General features: G+C 34.7%; 1 protein-coding gene and 2 pseudogenes across 1 annotated transcript; all 3 read left to right on the top strand.

Moving 5' to 3' along the window:
* The first annotated feature begins 7,528 nt into the window (after positions 1-7,528).
* Positions 7,529-8,153, top strand: LOC147563769 (monothiol glutaredoxin-S3 pseudogene; annotated as a pseudogene).
* Positions 8,154-10,581: 2,428 nt separating this feature from the next.
* Positions 10,582-11,273, top strand: LOC147563768 (monothiol glutaredoxin-S2-like). Its single transcript, XM_086665051.1, has one exon. The coding sequence runs from the start codon at positions 10,686-10,688 to the stop codon at positions 10,992-10,994; it is 309 nt and encodes a 102-aa protein (XP_086521177.1). The 5' UTR covers positions 10,582-10,685; the 3' UTR covers positions 10,995-11,273.
* A 2,416-nt stretch (positions 11,274-13,689) lies between these two features.
* On the top strand, positions 13,690-14,351 carry LOC147563767 (monothiol glutaredoxin-S3 pseudogene; annotated as a pseudogene).
* The last annotated feature ends 3,817 nt before the right edge of the window (positions 14,352-18,168 follow it).

Raw genomic sequence — 18,168 nt, 5'->3', positions numbered from 1 at the left:
TACTTCAATAGGTTTTGGGATAACATACTCGATCAATTGCACCGCAGATAATGGTTTTGCTGACGGTTAATTGTCACTAGTGACGGTTTTAAGAGACTCCTTTTTTGTACTCGAGGATGGAGGTATTCTTGTATACAGGGACACTCAACTTTTACTGTGAGCCTGTGATAGATCATAGATGCATAGAGATATAAAATTTGATATGACGGGCTTTTACAAGTGAAACTAGTCTGATCAATTACAGAAGAGACCTTGTCGGACTTTAGTAGTCTTATTCCTCTATCGTTAGGAAGTTTATCATGCCCATTGACTGTACCTTCATCACATTGACTCCAAACAAAGGTCGGGTTCTTAGGTTCGGGACATAACTATACCTTCATCACATTGACTCCAAAAAAGAGTTTTCAAATCATCATGAAGATTGTCTCATCATCGAAACTATTAGGGAAGATGGTGTTCTTATGGTGTAATAATAAAAGTGTTTGAATAAAGAGGAGGAGAGGTGCCTATATACTAAGGGTATATTAGTCTTTTCGTAAGACAAGTTTGTTAGGATTAACTAACTTCCTCTTCTCTCTAACTAAACAGTATAAATACTGATTGTAATTCTCATTTTTGGGTTAATGAAATACATTCAACTACTTGCTCACTACGAAATCTCACATGGTATCAGATCTAGAAATTACCTTTTCATCATGAGTCATATGACTAGATGCTCCTGTGTCTGCTATCCAAGAAGATGACACTTTGTTTGATTTAGAAAGAACACCATCTTCAGTAAAAGCAACATTACATTCTTCATGAAGAGAAGAATTGTTCTCTATAACTTGTTTACCTTTGTCTGAACTATCAATATGAAGACCAGCAAAGTTTTGAGGAGAATATGTCTCTCTAGCATTTGTATAACGAGAAGGAGCATATCTGAACCGACATTTACTTGCTTTGTGACCCCATTTGTGACATATACCACAAGGAATAGTCGAAAAATCAAAATTCTCAGCCTTTTGATTATATACTTGTTGATTATTTTGTGAAGTTTGATTTGTACCTGTTGGATGTGATTTGGTTGTTTGATAATCTCTCTGTTTTGATTGATTTTGAGTAGTATGTTGTTGATCTGAGACAGATCTGTTGTTTTGGCTGAATCTATGTTGATGATTTTGCCTTGTATTCTGATTATACCTCTGATTTTTGGATGATTCTCGTTTAACATAATAGGCTTGATCATCTGCCTTTTCATGAGATGATAGCCACTGTTCGTGATGAAGAAGACGAGATCTGAGTTCAGGAAGAGTGATTCGAGACACTCGATTATCTATAGTTACTACAAATGAATCGAATTCTCTGCCTAAACCACCAAGTATGATTCGAATCATTTCTTTATCTGAAATTTTATCATTCACAGCTGTTAATGCATCAGAAAGAGATTTAATCTTTCGCAAATACTCATTCACTGTTGCTGATCATTTCCTTGCATTTTGAATTTCTCTTCTAAGTAGATCTTGTTTTGCCTCAAATTCCTCAGCATAGATCATATCTAAATACTTCCAAATCTCATGAGAAGTTTTCAATCCTAACACATCAGATGAAATTGACCTAGACAACGTAGCTTTTAGGCATGATTTGACAAAATTGTCTTGTTTTCCCCAGATCTGATAATTTGGATTCACTATTTCTCTTCCTTCTTCCATAATCAACATCGATGGAGCTGTGATAGATCCATCTACATATCCTATTAGATCATTACTGATTAGAATGGTTTCAAATTGATCTCTCCAGAGTAAGAAATTAGTTTCATCAAGTTTTTCAGATATGAAATTTGTAATATTCAATGTTTGATGATGATTTTGAGACAACGATGAAGAAGAAGCAGTATTCGAGCTTGAATCCTCCATTAACGAAAATTGAAAACCCTAGAGCTCTGATACCATGTGAGATTTCGTAGTGAGCAAGTAGCTCTGAACCTTATAATGGAGTTGAATCTGTCATAGTTGGTAATGGCAAGACTATTCCTATTAAGAAAACAGGTCATTCTGAAGTTGTGAATTCTTCACATCATTTTGATTTAAACAATATCTTACTTGTGCCTAATCTTAGAAAGAATTTGCTATCCATTTCTAAGTTTACTAAGGACAACAATTGCTCAGTTGAATTCTATCCTTGGGGATATAGTGTTAAGGATTTATTTTCTTAGCTTACCATTACACAAGGGCCAATGGTCAATGATTTATATCCTATAGAATTTGATAATCTCTCTGGTGCACATTTAGAAGCTTTGTCTGCTAATCTAACTGCCTCACCTACCTTATGGCATAGAAGGTTAGGTCACACTGCCAAAGGAGTACTTGAATCTCTTCATAAAAGTGATTTGATTCATATGACAGATGAAGAATTACCATCTTCTTGTGACTCCTGTCTAATTGGAAAGAGTAAATGTCTTCCATTTGAACTCTCATCTAGCATAACTCCTACTCCTCTTCACCTTGTTCATTGTGATATTTGGGGTCCAGCCCCTCTTGCTACTTCTTCTGGTATTAGATACTATATTTTGTTCTTGGATGATTATAGTAGATTTCTATGTATCTATCATATGAAACTCAGAAGTGATAGTCTTAGTTGTTTCAAGAAGTTCAAGACTGCTTATGAGAATCTCTTATCCACTAAGGTGAAGTTTTTCCAGTGTGATGGTGCTCCTGAATTGACTAAAGGAGAATTTAAGAAATATTTGGATGACAATGGTATTTTTCTAAGAGTTTCTTGTCCTTATACTCCTCAGCAAAATGGGAGAGCTGAGAGGAAGAATAGACAAGTTACAGAAATGGGTAACACCATGTGTTTTCAGGCTTCCGTACCTAAGACATTTTGGTATGATGCTTTTGAGTATGCTGCTTATATATTGAATAGGCTACCTACTAAACTTCTGGATGGGAAGTCTCCTTATGAGGTTTTATTTGATGGTAAGGTTCCTGATTACTTCACACTCAAAGTATTTGGTTCAACTTGTTATCCACATTTGGGAGCTACTAGAGATGATAAGCTGAGTCCAAAATCAGCAAGATGTGTCTTTCTTGGGGTAAGTTCTCTTCATAAAGGATATAAGTGTTTGGATTTGAGTACTGGGAAGCTACATATCTCAAGACATGTAGTGTTTGATGAAGAGTCCTATCCTTTCTTGGATACTCAGCCTATATCTTCTCTTGAGTCTGCTCCTACTCAAGTGGTGCTTCCTATACCATCTATTCAAGTGGTGCCTCCTATATCATCTTCAGTTGCCTCAATTCCACATTCTTCATTGTCTAATTCCTTATCATCTCCTGTTCAACCAAATGTTACATATGGAGCATCTGGTTCTCCTATTTCTTCTCAAGAGCCTGTTGATGTGCAAAGCATCCTATGATCACTAGAGCCAGAGCAGGTGTGCATAGGCCCAAGCATTTGTCTGATTTTGTTACACATTATACCATTTGTCATCCTATCCCTGAGGCATATATGACTCTCTTGGAACATACTCCTGATCCTACTTCTTACACTTAAGCATCCAAGTCAAAAGAATGGTGTCAAGCTATGCAAGATGAAATTGATGCCCTCCAACAAAATCAGACTTGGTCCCTGGTTCCTTTCTCTCCTTCTATGAATGTTTTAGGGTGTAAGTGGGTTTTTAAGACAAAATTACACTCTGATGGCAGCATTGAGAGGTATAAAGCCAGGCTAGTAGCTAAGGGCTTTAATCAGATTGATGGGTTGGATTATAATGCAACTTTTAGTCCAGTGGTTAAATCCACTACCATTAGAGCTGTGCTTACTGTGGCTGTTTCTAATTCTTGGGAAATAAGGCAATTAGATGTATCTAATGCCTTCCTTCATGGTCATCTTGATGAAGTGGTTTACATGAAACAACCACCAGGGTTCATTGATCCTTCTCATAAAGATTCAGTGTGTTTGCTTCATAAGAGTCTATATGGTCTGAAGCAGGCTCCAAGATCCTGGTTTCAGAGATTTGCTGGCTTTCTTTTGGATTATGGTTTTCAGAAAAGTTCTACTGACCATTCAATGTTTGTGTATACTGTTGCCAATGACACTATGGTGTTATTACTATATGTGGATGATATTATACTGACTGGGTCTTCCTCTGATCTTCTTCAATTGTTGATTGCTCAGCTTCATTTGGAATTTGCTATGAAGGATCTTGGCCCCTTACATTATTTTTTGGGCATTGAGGTTCAAAATTCTTCAGATACTTCTTTGCTCTTAACCCAAACCAAATATACTCTTGAGTTGCTCCAAAAGGCTGGTTTACTTGAGAGCAAACCTCTATCCACTCCTATTCCTTTTGGTAAGAGGCTCTCAGCCAGTGATGGTGACTTACTACCTGATCCTCTTCCTTATAGGAGTCTAGTTGGAGGGCTCCAATACTTAACAATGACCAGGCCTGACATTGCATTTGGAGTCAACTATGCTGCTCAGTTTATGTCTGCACCAAGGACCTCTCATTTTCAATTGGTAAAGAGGATTCTTAGATATCTTAAGGGAACTCTTGGCTCAGGGGTTTCAATTGTTCCAGGAGATCTCACCTCTCTTACTGCTTTTAGTGATTCTGATTGGGCAGGGTGTCTTGACTCAAGGGGATCAACTACTGGCTATGGTGTGTTCCTTGGTTCCACTTTGGTTGCTTGGTCTTCCAAGAAGCAACCTACTGTTGCTAGGTCCAGTACAGAAGCTGAGTATAAGGCAATGACTAATGCTACATCTGAATTGCTATGGATTTCTTATATTATGGAGGAGTTGGGATTTCCTATTGATCATCCTTTTGTGCTACATTGTGACAATATGGGAGCTCACCATTTGGCCATGAATCCAGTATTTCACTCAAGAACTAAACATGTCGAGATTGACTATCATTTTGTTCGTGAATTGGTGTCATCTGGGGTTCTTTCAATTTCTTTTGTTTCGACTTCTGAGCAGCTAACAGATGTATTCACCAAGGGACTCTCGAATCCCCTCTTCTCTCGCTTACTATCCAATCTGATGCATCTTGTTTCTTGCTCAGATTGAGGGGGAGTATTAGGGAAGATGGTGTTCTTATGGTGTAATAATAAGAGTGTTTGAATAAAGAGGAGGAGAGGTGCCTATATACTAAGGGTAGATTAGTCTTTTCGTAAGACAAGTTTGTTAGGATTAACTAACTTCCTCTTCTCTCTAACTAAACAGTATAAATACTGATTGTAATTCTCATTTTTGGGTTAATGAAATACACTCAACTACTTGCTCACTACGAAATCTCACAGAAACCACATGCTCTTCAATAAGGTAATCTTTAATAGACTTAAACCTTTTATATGCAAGCTCACATCCGAAACACAAGGAGCACTTGTACCCAACAAACATATTCTAGACTCAATACACATAGCCTCAAAGGTGATAGAGTCCACGACTAAATCAAAATCTTTGGTTCCGATCTTCAAGATCGACATCGACAATAGGATTTTGAATTCGTTGGGATTCTACAGAAGAAGTATTGGAGAACATAGGATTTAAACAAAGTGAAATCTGAACAAGGTAAAAGATGAGAAACTTTCATCCGCAGGTGTATCCTATTAGGGGTAGACGCATGGTCCACGTGACCCGATTGGGTCACACTGATCCATTCGATTAGGGTTTAGACTATTTTATTATTTCATAAACTCCAACTAGATATCCCTATAGATTTAAATACTGCATGTATAAATACCATTGTATATTGAGTTAAGTAATATAAGAGACTTATTTTAGCCCGTAACTGGTAGCCCAGTTGGTAAGTGCATTTACTCCGCAATGCGGAGGTCCAAGGTTTGATCCCACGGGAGTGCAAATCCAGTAATATTGAACTTGGCTATAAATAAAATAGTTTCTGCCGGCTTTAGGCCATTTCATTTCGTCGGGGTTTAGGCCATTAATTTCGTCGGACTTTAGGCCATTAATTTCGTCGGACTTTAGGCCAGTAGTAATTCGGAAGTTATCATGCTTATCACATTGTATCGATATATCAATGCCTTTGTAATGACCATTGCAGTCAATATTAAAAAAAAAGAGACTTATTTTAATCAAGAACTTTCCCCTCCCTCCCTCTCTCGATCCATCATTCTAAATTCAATTGTTGGATTATATAATTCACATATCCCTCCTAATATTGTATGTGACATTTGGTTAGAACGCAACAACAGTGTGATGGAGAATGATATAAAAGTTTCCCTTTGAGAATATCATCCCTCAAGTGGTTGTCTTGTGATTTTTTTATTTTTTATTTTTTATTTTTTACGAAAGAAACTATTTTACCTTCTCAATATATGAGTTGATCTTATGTCATTAATCATTTTAATTGTACCTTCCTAATTGATAATCACATAATTGTGAGGCATCTAACACCCTCAACTCCCGTTCATATACAATATGTTCATAAATATTTATCCTTTAATTATCTGGTAGATTTTAAATAGTACTAGAAAAGATGATTTCTTATAAAACTGTTTATATAATAAGAAAAACTGTTTTTTTTTGTAGTAAAGTCTTATATACCTATCATCTCAAAATGTTTGATTCTCAATTGATGAATTGGATGCAAACTTTATCACCCAAAAATGGAAAAGAAGTCACTCAATTAGATAAACACTAAATCATCTTTCCAATCCATCAGATTCTTTTATGCCAAAAAGCACAAGAAGAACAAAACTAAGAAAAATAAAATGAGATAGTGGGAGAAAATACCTATACAAGGAGAGAGAAAAACTAAGCCTCACTTTATATGTACTACCCTTTCTAAAAGTGATTTGCAATAATATGTTCCATGGCTAAGAATAAGAGGATTAATTAATTTTCATTACAGTACTATGGAGGAAAATTTGGTCAAGAAAATTGCAATTTTATGCAAAAGGGTTACAACTAACTGCTTCCGAAAAAGTTACAAAACACGTGGGGTTTTTATATAACCAAATAAAAAATAAATATTTGAGTTTTTAACTGAATAAAATATAATGTTAAGTTTTTAACCAAACTAATTATAACTTATTTTTTTTAACTAAAGAAATTTGCCTTTAGACAAAACTAATTCTGGATGAGTAAATGGGTCTTTAGACATTAATTGTTGATCACAAGTACTATTCTTTAATGGCTATCACATTATCAAGAAACTGTAACAAATTCTGGACGGTAAATCATGCAAATCTTGATAAATATTCTTCAACAACAATTCTCATGATGATTATAATACAAAGTAAAAGGTCATATATATATATATACACACACACTCTATCGAGATTTCACAGGACTGTACGGTGAACAAGCACACAACTTGCATATGTTGATTTTGGATAATTCACCCAAATATCTAATGAGAATAATCTCCTTTTTTTTTTTTCCTTCTCTTTTTCCATTTTTTGCATAAGAATCTTATAAACAACCCCAACCCCAACCCAGAACCTTCTCTTATCATCTTCTTTCCCACCTATAAATAACCCAGCATTGTCATCTCAACTCTCATCACCATCAACTACTACCAAAATCTTCATTCCATACTTACAAATATTTCTAGCTTTTCCTTTAAGCACATTTCGTATTCTAATAGTTGGAGATGGAGAGAGTAACAAGGTTGGTTTCACAAAGAGCAGTTGTTATCTTTAGCAAGAACACATGTTGTATGAGTCATACCATAAAGACTTTATTTTATGATCTTGGTGTAAGCCCTGCAGTTTATGAACTCGACGAAGACCCAAAAGGAAAAGATATTGAAAAGGCGCTTATAAGATTAGGGTGTAATCCGGCTGTGCCTGCCGTATTTATAGGCGGCGAGTTAACCGGAGGAGCTAATCAAGTAATGTCTCTTCACCTTAGTGGTTCTCTCGTTCCATTGCTTAAACAAGCAGGAGCTATATGGCTTTAAGTACTACGTTTGGTCAATATTAATCTTACATATATACACTAATCACATTATAAGTACATGTATTCAATATATGTGAGATTATATTCATTAATTAAGTGAGGTACAACTAATTAGGGTTTATGGTTTGAGAATAAAGGAATCAATGCAATAGTGAGGGGCTTGTAATAACTTTTGCTGACCTTTGCATGTATTCTCTCTAACTATTTTTATTATCTTAAAATAAAGTTTGAACTTTTTTTTTTTTACTTAATTTGCATCTTTCCACTTAGTGCTAATTAGTAGTTAAAGAAGTGGCAACTAATTATAGTGCGTCAAAGGAAACAATATGATCCCACATTGTCTGTCTTTTCTATCTTATTATGACATCAAGATTTATAGCATTAGTTCTATGGAAGAGTATTCCTTTTAACGAAAGATGTGATATCTTCACTTTGCATCACATGACATCGAAACTAGGTTGGCACCTCATGAAGTGAGGAAGAGTATTCCAATTAAAGAGTGATCTTATAGAGGTTAAACATTTGTGAGTCAAAAAACAAAAAACTATTAAACAATAATGACAATAATAATAGTGATTATACATAAACTTCAATAAGATGTTGGTAAAACGTATGGCCGACTTCTTTGCCAAGACGGTTTTCCACTTCAGATAATGTTTTTGCCAACAGTTTCTTGCCATTAGTGATGGTTAAAACTGTCACTAAAGATCTTTTTTTTTTGCTTTAGAGGATGAGGTATCCTCTTTGTAAGTTCTTGTATACATTGACTTTCTAAATGCTATAGCTTTGAGGTGGTTCAGGCTTTGATCGGTAGGTGGGTGTTGATTATTTCAAGTTGCACACTTAGTCTTTACTGTGAGCCTGTGATAGATGCATGGAAATGTATAATATGTTATTATGCGCTTTTACAGGTGAATCTAGTCTGATCTTTTACAGAAGAAACCTTGTGTGAGTTTAGTGTTATCCATGTATCGTCCATATTTGGGGTACAAAGTATGTATATATATATATATATATATATATATGAATTCGATCTTCAAGATTACATGGGATATTATTAAGAAATACCTCATCAACATGATAGCGAAGTTTAATAATGTTGCAAGCTAAATTGAACAAGTCCAAGTTCTTAATATGATTCTTCAACAATTCCAATTCCTATCTGGTTTGCATAACAACAAAGATAAATCCATAGTTATCGGTGTGAATATAGAACAAGTTCTCACTATAACAATTGAGGTTATTGTCAAACAATAAAATCGTCAGTAATTTAAAAAAATCGTTGGCAAAAGATTCTCCCGGCGGTGAGAAAAACGTATGCTATGTCGGAGTCAGGAATACTATTCGCGACGGAGTTCTCGACGACAACAAACCGTTGGAAGAGTTATGCCGACGGTATCTTAAAACCCATACCGTCCACAATAGCTAAGCGTTTAGGGTTTAGAGGGTTTATGCTTTATCAACCATTAATCCATTATATTAGGAATTGGGATGTGGTTATAAACAGGCTATAAACCTCATGTGATTGCTTTTTATTTCTTTTGTATGGTGCTTTGGATGGCTAGCCACCTTCACTTCCACATGGTTGTTTTTGGATAGTTTTGTGAATGAAACTATATATTCTACCTTCTCAATATATGAGTTGATCTTCTTTAAAAACAAGTTGATCTTACATAATTGTATCATCCTAACCAATAATTACATCATTATTTGTGAGGCATCTAACACGCTTAACTCCCATTCATTTGTAATCTGTTCACAAATATTTTTAATTATCACATATATGGTAGATTTTAAATCCTAGAAAAGATTATTTTATATATATAAAACTATTTATATAATAAGAAAGTGTTTTGTTGTAGACTTGTAGTAAAGTCTTAGATATCATCTCAAAATTTTTGTACCCAATTGATGAATTGGATGCAAACTTTATCACCCAAAAATGGAAAAGAAGCCAACCCATTTGGATAAACACTATATCATATATCTTTCCAATTCATTAGATTCTTTTATGTCAAAAAGCATAGGAAGAACAAAACTAAGAAAAAAAACGAGATAGTGGGAGAAAATACATAGACCCAAGAGAAGAAAACTAAATCAACCTCACTTGACATTTACTACACTTGCTAAAGTTATTTGTAATGTGTTCCATTGCTATATATGAAATTAGAGAAATAAGTTATCTATATTTTGTGGAAATAATAACTTCAAAATATAAATGACAAAAAATAAAGTTCATATTAAGCATAGGAAGAACAAAACTCATTCTCTATGAGGAGATGGGTCTTTTTAGGTATTGCATTGTTGATCAACTTAATTATCGACAGACTGTAACAAATTCTGGACGGTAACTAGTACGAATCTTGATAAAAATATTTCTAGGTAGAAGCACAGACTCCGGTATAGATTCCAATAAAAGTAAAAGGTAATATATGTGTGTCGGTTGATATCACAGTACCGTACCGTAAACAAGCACCCAAGTTGCTTAAGTTGATTTTGGATAATGCACCCCAAATATCTAATGAGAATATTCTCCTTTCTCCTTACTTTTCTTTTTCGATTTTTCCTTTACAATCTTATAAACAACCCCAACCCCAACCCCAAAACCTTATCTCATCATCTTCTTTCATAGCTATAAATAACCAATCATTCTGAAGCCTCATCACCATCAACTACAACAACAACAACTACCACTACCAAAATCTTCAATTCATACTTACAAACATTTCCAACCTTTTTTAAGCACATTTTCAATTCGAATAGTATATTTCGAGATGGAGAGAGTAACAAGAATGGTTTCACAAAGAGCAGTGGTTATCTTTAGCAAGAACACATGTTGTATGAGTCACACAATCAAGACTTTATTTTATGATCTTGGTGTAAGTCCTGCAGTTCATGAGCTCGACGAAGACCCGAAAGCAAAAGAAATGGAAAAAGCCCTTATAAGGTTAGGGTGTAGTCCAGCCGTGCCGGCCGTATTTATAGGCGGCGAGTTAATTGGAGGAGCTAACCAAGTCATGACTCTTCACCTTAATGGTTCTCTCATTCCATTGCTTAAACAAGCAGGAGCTATATGGATTTAATTAGTATTATGTTTGGTCAGTATTAATCTTACATATATACACTAATTAATCACACTATAATACACAATTTTGAAGGGTATTATACATGTATTAATTCAATATATGTGAGATTATATTCATTTATTAAGTGAGGTACAATTAATTAGGGTTTATGGTTTGAGAATAAAGGAATCAATGCAATAGTGAGGGGCTTGTAATAACTTTTGCTGACCTTTGCATGTATTCTCTCTAACTATTTTTATTATCTTAAAATAAAGTTAGAACTTTTTTTTCTCTTAATTTGCATCTTTCCACTTAGTGCTAATTAGTAGTTAAAGAAGTGGCAAATCAGTAATTATAGTGTGTCAAAGGAAACAATTTAATCCCACATTGTCTGTCTTTTCTAGCTTATCATGATATGAAGATTTATGCACTAATATACAGGAAGAGTGTTCCAATTACAAAGTGATCTTATATAGGTTAGACATTCTGTAAGTAACAAAACAAAAGAAACATTCAAATATAATAACAATAATAGTAGTGATGATACATTAACTTCAATAATATGTTGGTGGAACGTATTATTGATGCCTTTGCAAAGACGGTTTTACACTACTCATAATGTTTTTCCCGACAGTTTGTTGCCGTCAATGACTGTCAAAACTGTCACTAAAGACTTCTTTTGCACTTGGAGGTCTTCTTTGTAAGTTCTTGTATACATGGACTTTCTAGATGCTATAGCTCTGAGGTGGTTCGGGCTTTGATAGGTAGGTTGGTGTTGATTCTTTCAGGTTCCACACTTAGTCTTTACTGTGAGCCTGTGATAGATGAATGTAAATGTATGATGTATTATTATGCGCTTTTACATGGGGAATGTAGTCTGATCATTTACAGAAGAGACCTTGTCGGAGTTTAGTCTTATCCATGTATCGTCCATATTTGGGGCACAAAGTATATACATATGAATTTGATCTTCAAGATTACATGGGATATTATTAAGAAGGGAAATGATAGAGTGACTTAGAAATTACTACTTAGAGGATGACATATTTCCTCATTTAGAAACAAAAGCGGTCCCCACCGTAGTCAAACTTTGAAAAAACCTTGTCTTTTAGTGATTCCACATCAGCTGGGCATTAAAATGCCCAAGAAACGGGGCACTCTAGCATTAAGAAAGACTTCATCAACATGACAGCCAAGTTTAATAATGTTGCATGATGGAACAAGTCCAAGTTCGTAATATGGTTCTTCAACAATTCCAATTCCAATTCCTAACTGGTTTGCATAACAACAAAGATAAATCCATAGTATTGGTGTGAATATAGAGCAAGTTCTCACTACAACAATTGAGGTTATTGCCGACAAATAAAATCGTCGAAAATTTGAAAAAACCGTTGGCAAAAGATTCTCCCGGCTGTGAGAAAACATCGGCTATGATGGCGCGACGAAGTTCACGACTACAAACCGTCGGAAGAGATAAGCCCGGTATGGGTTTAGAGGGTTTAGGCTTTATCAACCATAATATTAGGAGTTGGGATGGGGTGATAAACAAGCTATAAACCTCATGTCATTGCTTTTATTTCTTTTGGATGGCTAGCCACCTTCACTTCCACATGGTTGTTTTTTTTTTTATATATTTATGAATGAAACTATTCTACCTTCTCAATATATGAGTTGATCTTCTTTCAAAAAAAAAGTTGATCTTACATAATTGTATCATCCTAACCGATAATTACATCATTAATTGTGAGTTATCTAACACGCTTAGCCCCTATTCATTTGCAATCTGTGCACAAATATTTAACGTTTAATTATCACATATATGGTAGATTTTAAATCCTAGAAAATATTATTTATATAAAACTATTTATAGAATAAGAAACTGTTTTGTTGTAGTAAAGTCTTAGATATCATCTCAAAATTTTGATTCCCAATTTGATGAATTAATTGGATGCAAATTTTATAACCCAAAATGGAAAAGAAGCCAACCCATTTGGATAAACACTACTTAATCTTTCCAATCCATCAGATTCTTTTATGCCAAAAAGCATAGAAGAACAAAACTAAGAAAAAAAAGAGTGGGAGAAAATACATAGACCCAAGAGAAGAAATTAACTAACTAAAGTAACCTCACTTGACATTTATTACACTTGCTAAAGTTATTTGTAATGTGTTCCATTGCTATGAAATTAGATAAATAAGTTATCTATATTTTCGTGGAAATATAAACCTCTTACTAACTTCAAAATATATATGACAACAAATGAAGTTCATATTATGTTTATATCTAACTCAAAACTCATTCTCTATGAGGAGATGGGTCTTTTTAGATATTGAATTGTTGATCAACTTAATTATCGACAAGCTGTAACAAATTCTGGACGGTAACTAGTACATATCTTGATAAAATATTTCCAAGTAGAAGCACCGACTTCCGTATAGATTCCAATAAAAGTAAAAGGTTATATATGTGCGTCGGTTGATTTCATAGTACGGTACGGTAAACAAGCACCCAAGTTGCTTAAGTTGATTTGGATAATGCACCCAAATATCTAATGAGCATATTCTCCTTTCTCCTTCTTTTTCTTTTTCGATTTTGGCTTTACAATCTTATAAACAACCCCAACCCCAACCCCAAACCTTCTCTCATCATCTTCATTCCTAGCTATAAATAGCCACTCATTCTCAACCCTCATCACCATCAACTACAACAACAACAACTACTACTACTACCAAAATCTTCAATTCATACTTAATTACAAACATTTCCAACCTTTTCTAAGCACATTTTCGATCCAAATAGTATTTTTAAGATGGAGAAAGTAAGAGTATTGGTTTCACAAAGAGCAGTTGTTATCTTTAGCAAGAATACATGTTGTATGAGTCACACAATCAAGACTTTGTTTTATGATCTTGGTGTAAGTCCTGCAGTTTATGAGCTCGACGAAGACCCGAAAGGAAAAGAAATCGAAAAAGCACTTATAAGGTTAGGATGTAATCCAGCTGTGCCGGCAGTGTTCATAGGAGGCGAGTTAACCGGAGGGGCTAATCAAGTCATGACTCTTCACCTTAGTGGTTCTCTCATTCCATTGCTTAAACAAGCAGGAGCTATATGGCTTTGATTAGTATATTTGGGCAATATTAATCTCACATATATACACTAATCACATTATAATACACAATTTTGAAAGGTATTATACATGTAATAATTCAATATATGTGAGCTTATACTCATTTAGAGTGAGCTAGGTACAATTAACTAGGGTTTATGTTTTGAGAATAAAGGAATCAATGCAATAGTGAGGGACTTGTAATAACTTTTGCCGAGCCTTTGCATATATATATATATATATATTCAATTTACATATTATTATGTTATCTTAGGGCCTGTTATTCGCTAAATTTTTTTTTTCCGGACCTCCAAAGATCTCAAAACTTTTAAGAGTTCTGGTCTTTAAATGTTTAAAACTTTAAAGGTTCAGAAACTTTTAAGTTTTGAAATTTTTAAAAATGAGACATTAAATTCCTAGGACATTTAAGTCCTAGAATCTTTTTATTAAAACTTTGAAGATCTAGATGTTAGATCTTTAAAGGGTTCGTTTTAAATCTTAGCCGTCCAAATAAATGGTTGAGATTAAAACGAAAGTATATTATTTTAAATATTTGTAGTTGTTTACTCTTATGTAAATACGAGAAGATAGAAAAAGCAGAAGTGTAGTTTTTTTTTTCTCTCTCTCTTTATATATATATATACTAGGGTATGCTCGTGCCCTATGGGCACGGATTCTCTATAATTATGTTATGAGAAAGTAATAGATATATAGTAAAAATGATATAGAATTTTAAAATGGAAAGATGAAATATGAATGAGTATATAAAAGAAAGAAATATGCGTGAGAAATATAGTTTAGGGAGAGAGAGTCGTGTGAAGTGGAGAGAATAAAGGAGATAAATATGGTTTTGGTGGGTTTGGTCGTGTCTAAGTAAAGATAAATACGTGGGTGTGGGTAGTTTTGGGTGAGGTAGTTTCAACCGTATTTGATCCAGAGAGATTTTAGGAAGAAAGTTAGAGGATTGTTGATTGTGGGTAGTTATCAATTAGTTTTTAAATGTTTTAGAATCGTTGGATTAAGAAATTTAGATGACAATCAAACGGACATGAATATCCAGGGATAAATCGTACGGTCCACCTCAAAAAAGGCTATTGTGTTTTATATAATATATATATATATATATATATCTAATGTAAAAATGAGACACAAAAAAAAAAATCAGTTTTACTTATATATATCACATTATTTTAAAGTAAATACGAGATGCAATAGAATAATAAAGTTTGAATTTTTTTTTAATTTGCATCTTTCAACTTTTTTTTTTTTTTTTGAGAATAAACCCGTACCATTAATAACAGGAGTACATTACAAATACAGCCCAAAAGGAAACATGAAGGACTAAAAACCAAAATTTACAACATAGGGACTAAAAGCGAAGCCGCCAACAAATGGGCGTCCTTATTGTAGACTCTATTACAATAAGACACCTCCACGTTTCTTTTCCAGGATGATAACCCTAATCCTTTCAATCTCCCTGATAAGTCGCCACGGTATATCACTATCTACGGCTGAAATTGCTTTTATCAAAACCCTAGAACCCCCCTCTATTATAAAGCCTTCTAGCCCTAAATCATTTGCCAGCTCCAAGCCGCACTTTAACCCTTCCATCTCACTATAAATTGGGGATTTTGGTTGTAAAAGCTTTGATTTCGAATACATGGCTACTCCTTCACTGTTCTTGGCAATGGCCGCACACGAAGCCATGTTGTCCCTGTATGCTCCATCGAAGTTTATTTTGATCTTACCTATCGGAGGGGGAATCCATCGATTTACCTGCAACAAGTTGTTAGAAACCTGATTTGGTTCAAGGTTAGAAACATACCTTATTTGATCCATTGCTTTCCAGAGAAATCTAGTCAGATCGATCTCTTTGTTTTGGAAATGAGCTTCGTTTCGTGATTTCCACCATTCCCACAGTAGGTATGTGATTTTATACCATTCTGAATCATCAAGTTGGTTTGATGTGATGGTATTTGATAATAAACTAATGGGTTCTCGATCTCCTTGGTACAGGTAATTGATCCCATCCATCGATGCCAGCTCTCTGAATTTTGGGCAGTCTCCAAACAGGTGAAACCTATCTTCCTGTTGATTTGTGTTGTATAGTTTACAAGTTTGAACTATATGAGTCACCCTTTTCCCAATGTTTACCAACATGGGTAGACCATCATGCACCATCTTCCATATAAACAATTGAACCTTTGGTTCCATCTGATTCTTTTTCCAAAATAATTTCCAAGGAAAAGTTATGGCTGATGCTGAAATTGTAGGCAAATTTTTGATTTGGGTATAGTAAGACTTTGTGGTAAATTTCCCATTTTCTAAAGGACACCAAATTAACCTATCTCTTTGAATAGATTGTGGTAAACTGATGTTTTGAATAACAATAATGGTCGTAGCATCAAAATATGTGTTTATGATTTTCATATTCCAAGCATTGTGATTACTATCTATTAGATCAGACACCCAGTAGATGTAAGTAGGCATTTCAGTAGTTATGATTGGTGTATTGTTTTGTATGCCTGGAATCCAAGGATCCGATCTTATCTTTATGTTTGTACCATCTCCTACCATCCATATGATATTGTTCCTGATAGTATTTTTAGTCTTTGCCATTGCTTGCCAAAAACTTGAAGCTCCTGTTGTGGTTGTTTCATTCCAATAGTCATCTTGCTTGAGATATTTTGCTTTTAAAAGATTAACCCAAATTGAATTTCTCTCTGTGACAAACCTCCAAGTCATTTTTGCAATCAGGGCTAGGTTTACCTCTTCTATTGATCTAATGCCCAGACCACCTTTATGTTTTGGACTAGTTAGTATGTCCCATTTAGTAAAATGAATTCTTGTATCCGTGTCAGAATGATTCCACCAAAAATCCCTCTCTATTTTCTCCAATTGTTCTATGATCTTTTTTGGTAATAGCTGAAAACTGCAAGGGTAAGTACAGAAAGCAGATAGAATAGATTTAATTAAGACAGTTTGACCTGCTTGAGTTATATACTTGCCTTTCCAATTTGATAGAGAGTTTTTAAATTTCTCTATAAGCCAAGAATAACTCTGAATACGATTACCTTTCTTGAGAATTAACGATCCTAGATATTTTTCATGTTCCACCATAATTGGAGCCGAGAGCTGATCGACAAATTGATTCTGTATATCCTGGTGGACACCCCTGCTGAAAAGTAAAGAAGACTTGGAGAAATTTACCTTCTGGCCCGAGAAGGAAGCATATTGATTCATCAATTGTTTTATTGCATTTAGATTCTGAATGTTTGCTGAACCAAATACTATCAGATCATCCGCAAACAACAGATGTGTTATACTGGGACTAGCCGGATTAATTCTGTAGCCTGTAAAAATGTTCTGAGATTCATAGTAATGAAATAAGAGAGAGAGAGAGACTGTGAGGATAGAATGAATAGGTAGGGAGATAACGGGCATCCCTGCCTAAGGCCTCTAGAGGCCGAAAAGTCGCCTACTGTTTTCCCATTGACCTGGATATTAAAGTTCGCACTAGTGATACACGACATAATCAGGTTTAATATAGATCCGTCCAGACCCGAAGCTTTTAGGACTTTATTAAGAAAGTCCCAATTAACCCTGTCGTAAGCTTTGGCCAAATCCATTTTTAAAGAAAATGTGCCCTCCCTGCTGGTTGATTTACTCATGGAATGCATAAGTTCTTTAGTAATAATGATATTATCGACAATTTGTCTGTTTGGCACGAAAGCGTTTTGGGACCAAGAAATGCACTCATCTAAATACGGCCGAATACGATTTGCTATGATTTTTGTGATGAATTTATAAACCGTATTGCATAGGGCTATTGGTCTGAAATCCGAGGCCATACTCGGATTCCTAATCTTTGGGATCAATGCAATAGTCGTCTGATTAATAGAAGGATCGATAGAACCTGATTTAAAAGCTTCCTGAATATAGTGAACCAACTCTGTCCCTATCGAGTCCCAGTTGTGTTGGTAGAAAAAGCATGGTAAACCATCTGGCCCCGGACTTTTTATCGATCCCATAGACATGACGACTGATTTTATTTCTTCCAAAGTGGGAATCCTTGAGATGTTGGT

The sequence above is a fragment of the Eschscholzia californica genome, unplaced genomic scaffold, assembly GCF_041429995.1.
Source record: "Eschscholzia californica isolate CP2 unplaced genomic scaffold, dmEscCali1.0.p SCAF_1, whole genome shotgun sequence".
NCBI lineage: Eukaryota > Viridiplantae > Streptophyta > Magnoliopsida > Ranunculales > Papaveraceae > Eschscholzia > Eschscholzia californica.
The sequence above is the reverse complement of the archived record's forward strand: the minus strand, read 5'-3'. Positions and strand labels throughout refer to the sequence as shown.

Coding starts and splice junctions, on each gene's coding strand:
- LOC147563768 (XM_086665051.1), top strand. CDS start 10,686: ATGGAGAGAGTAACAAGAATGGTTTCACAAAGAGCAGTGGTTATCTTT.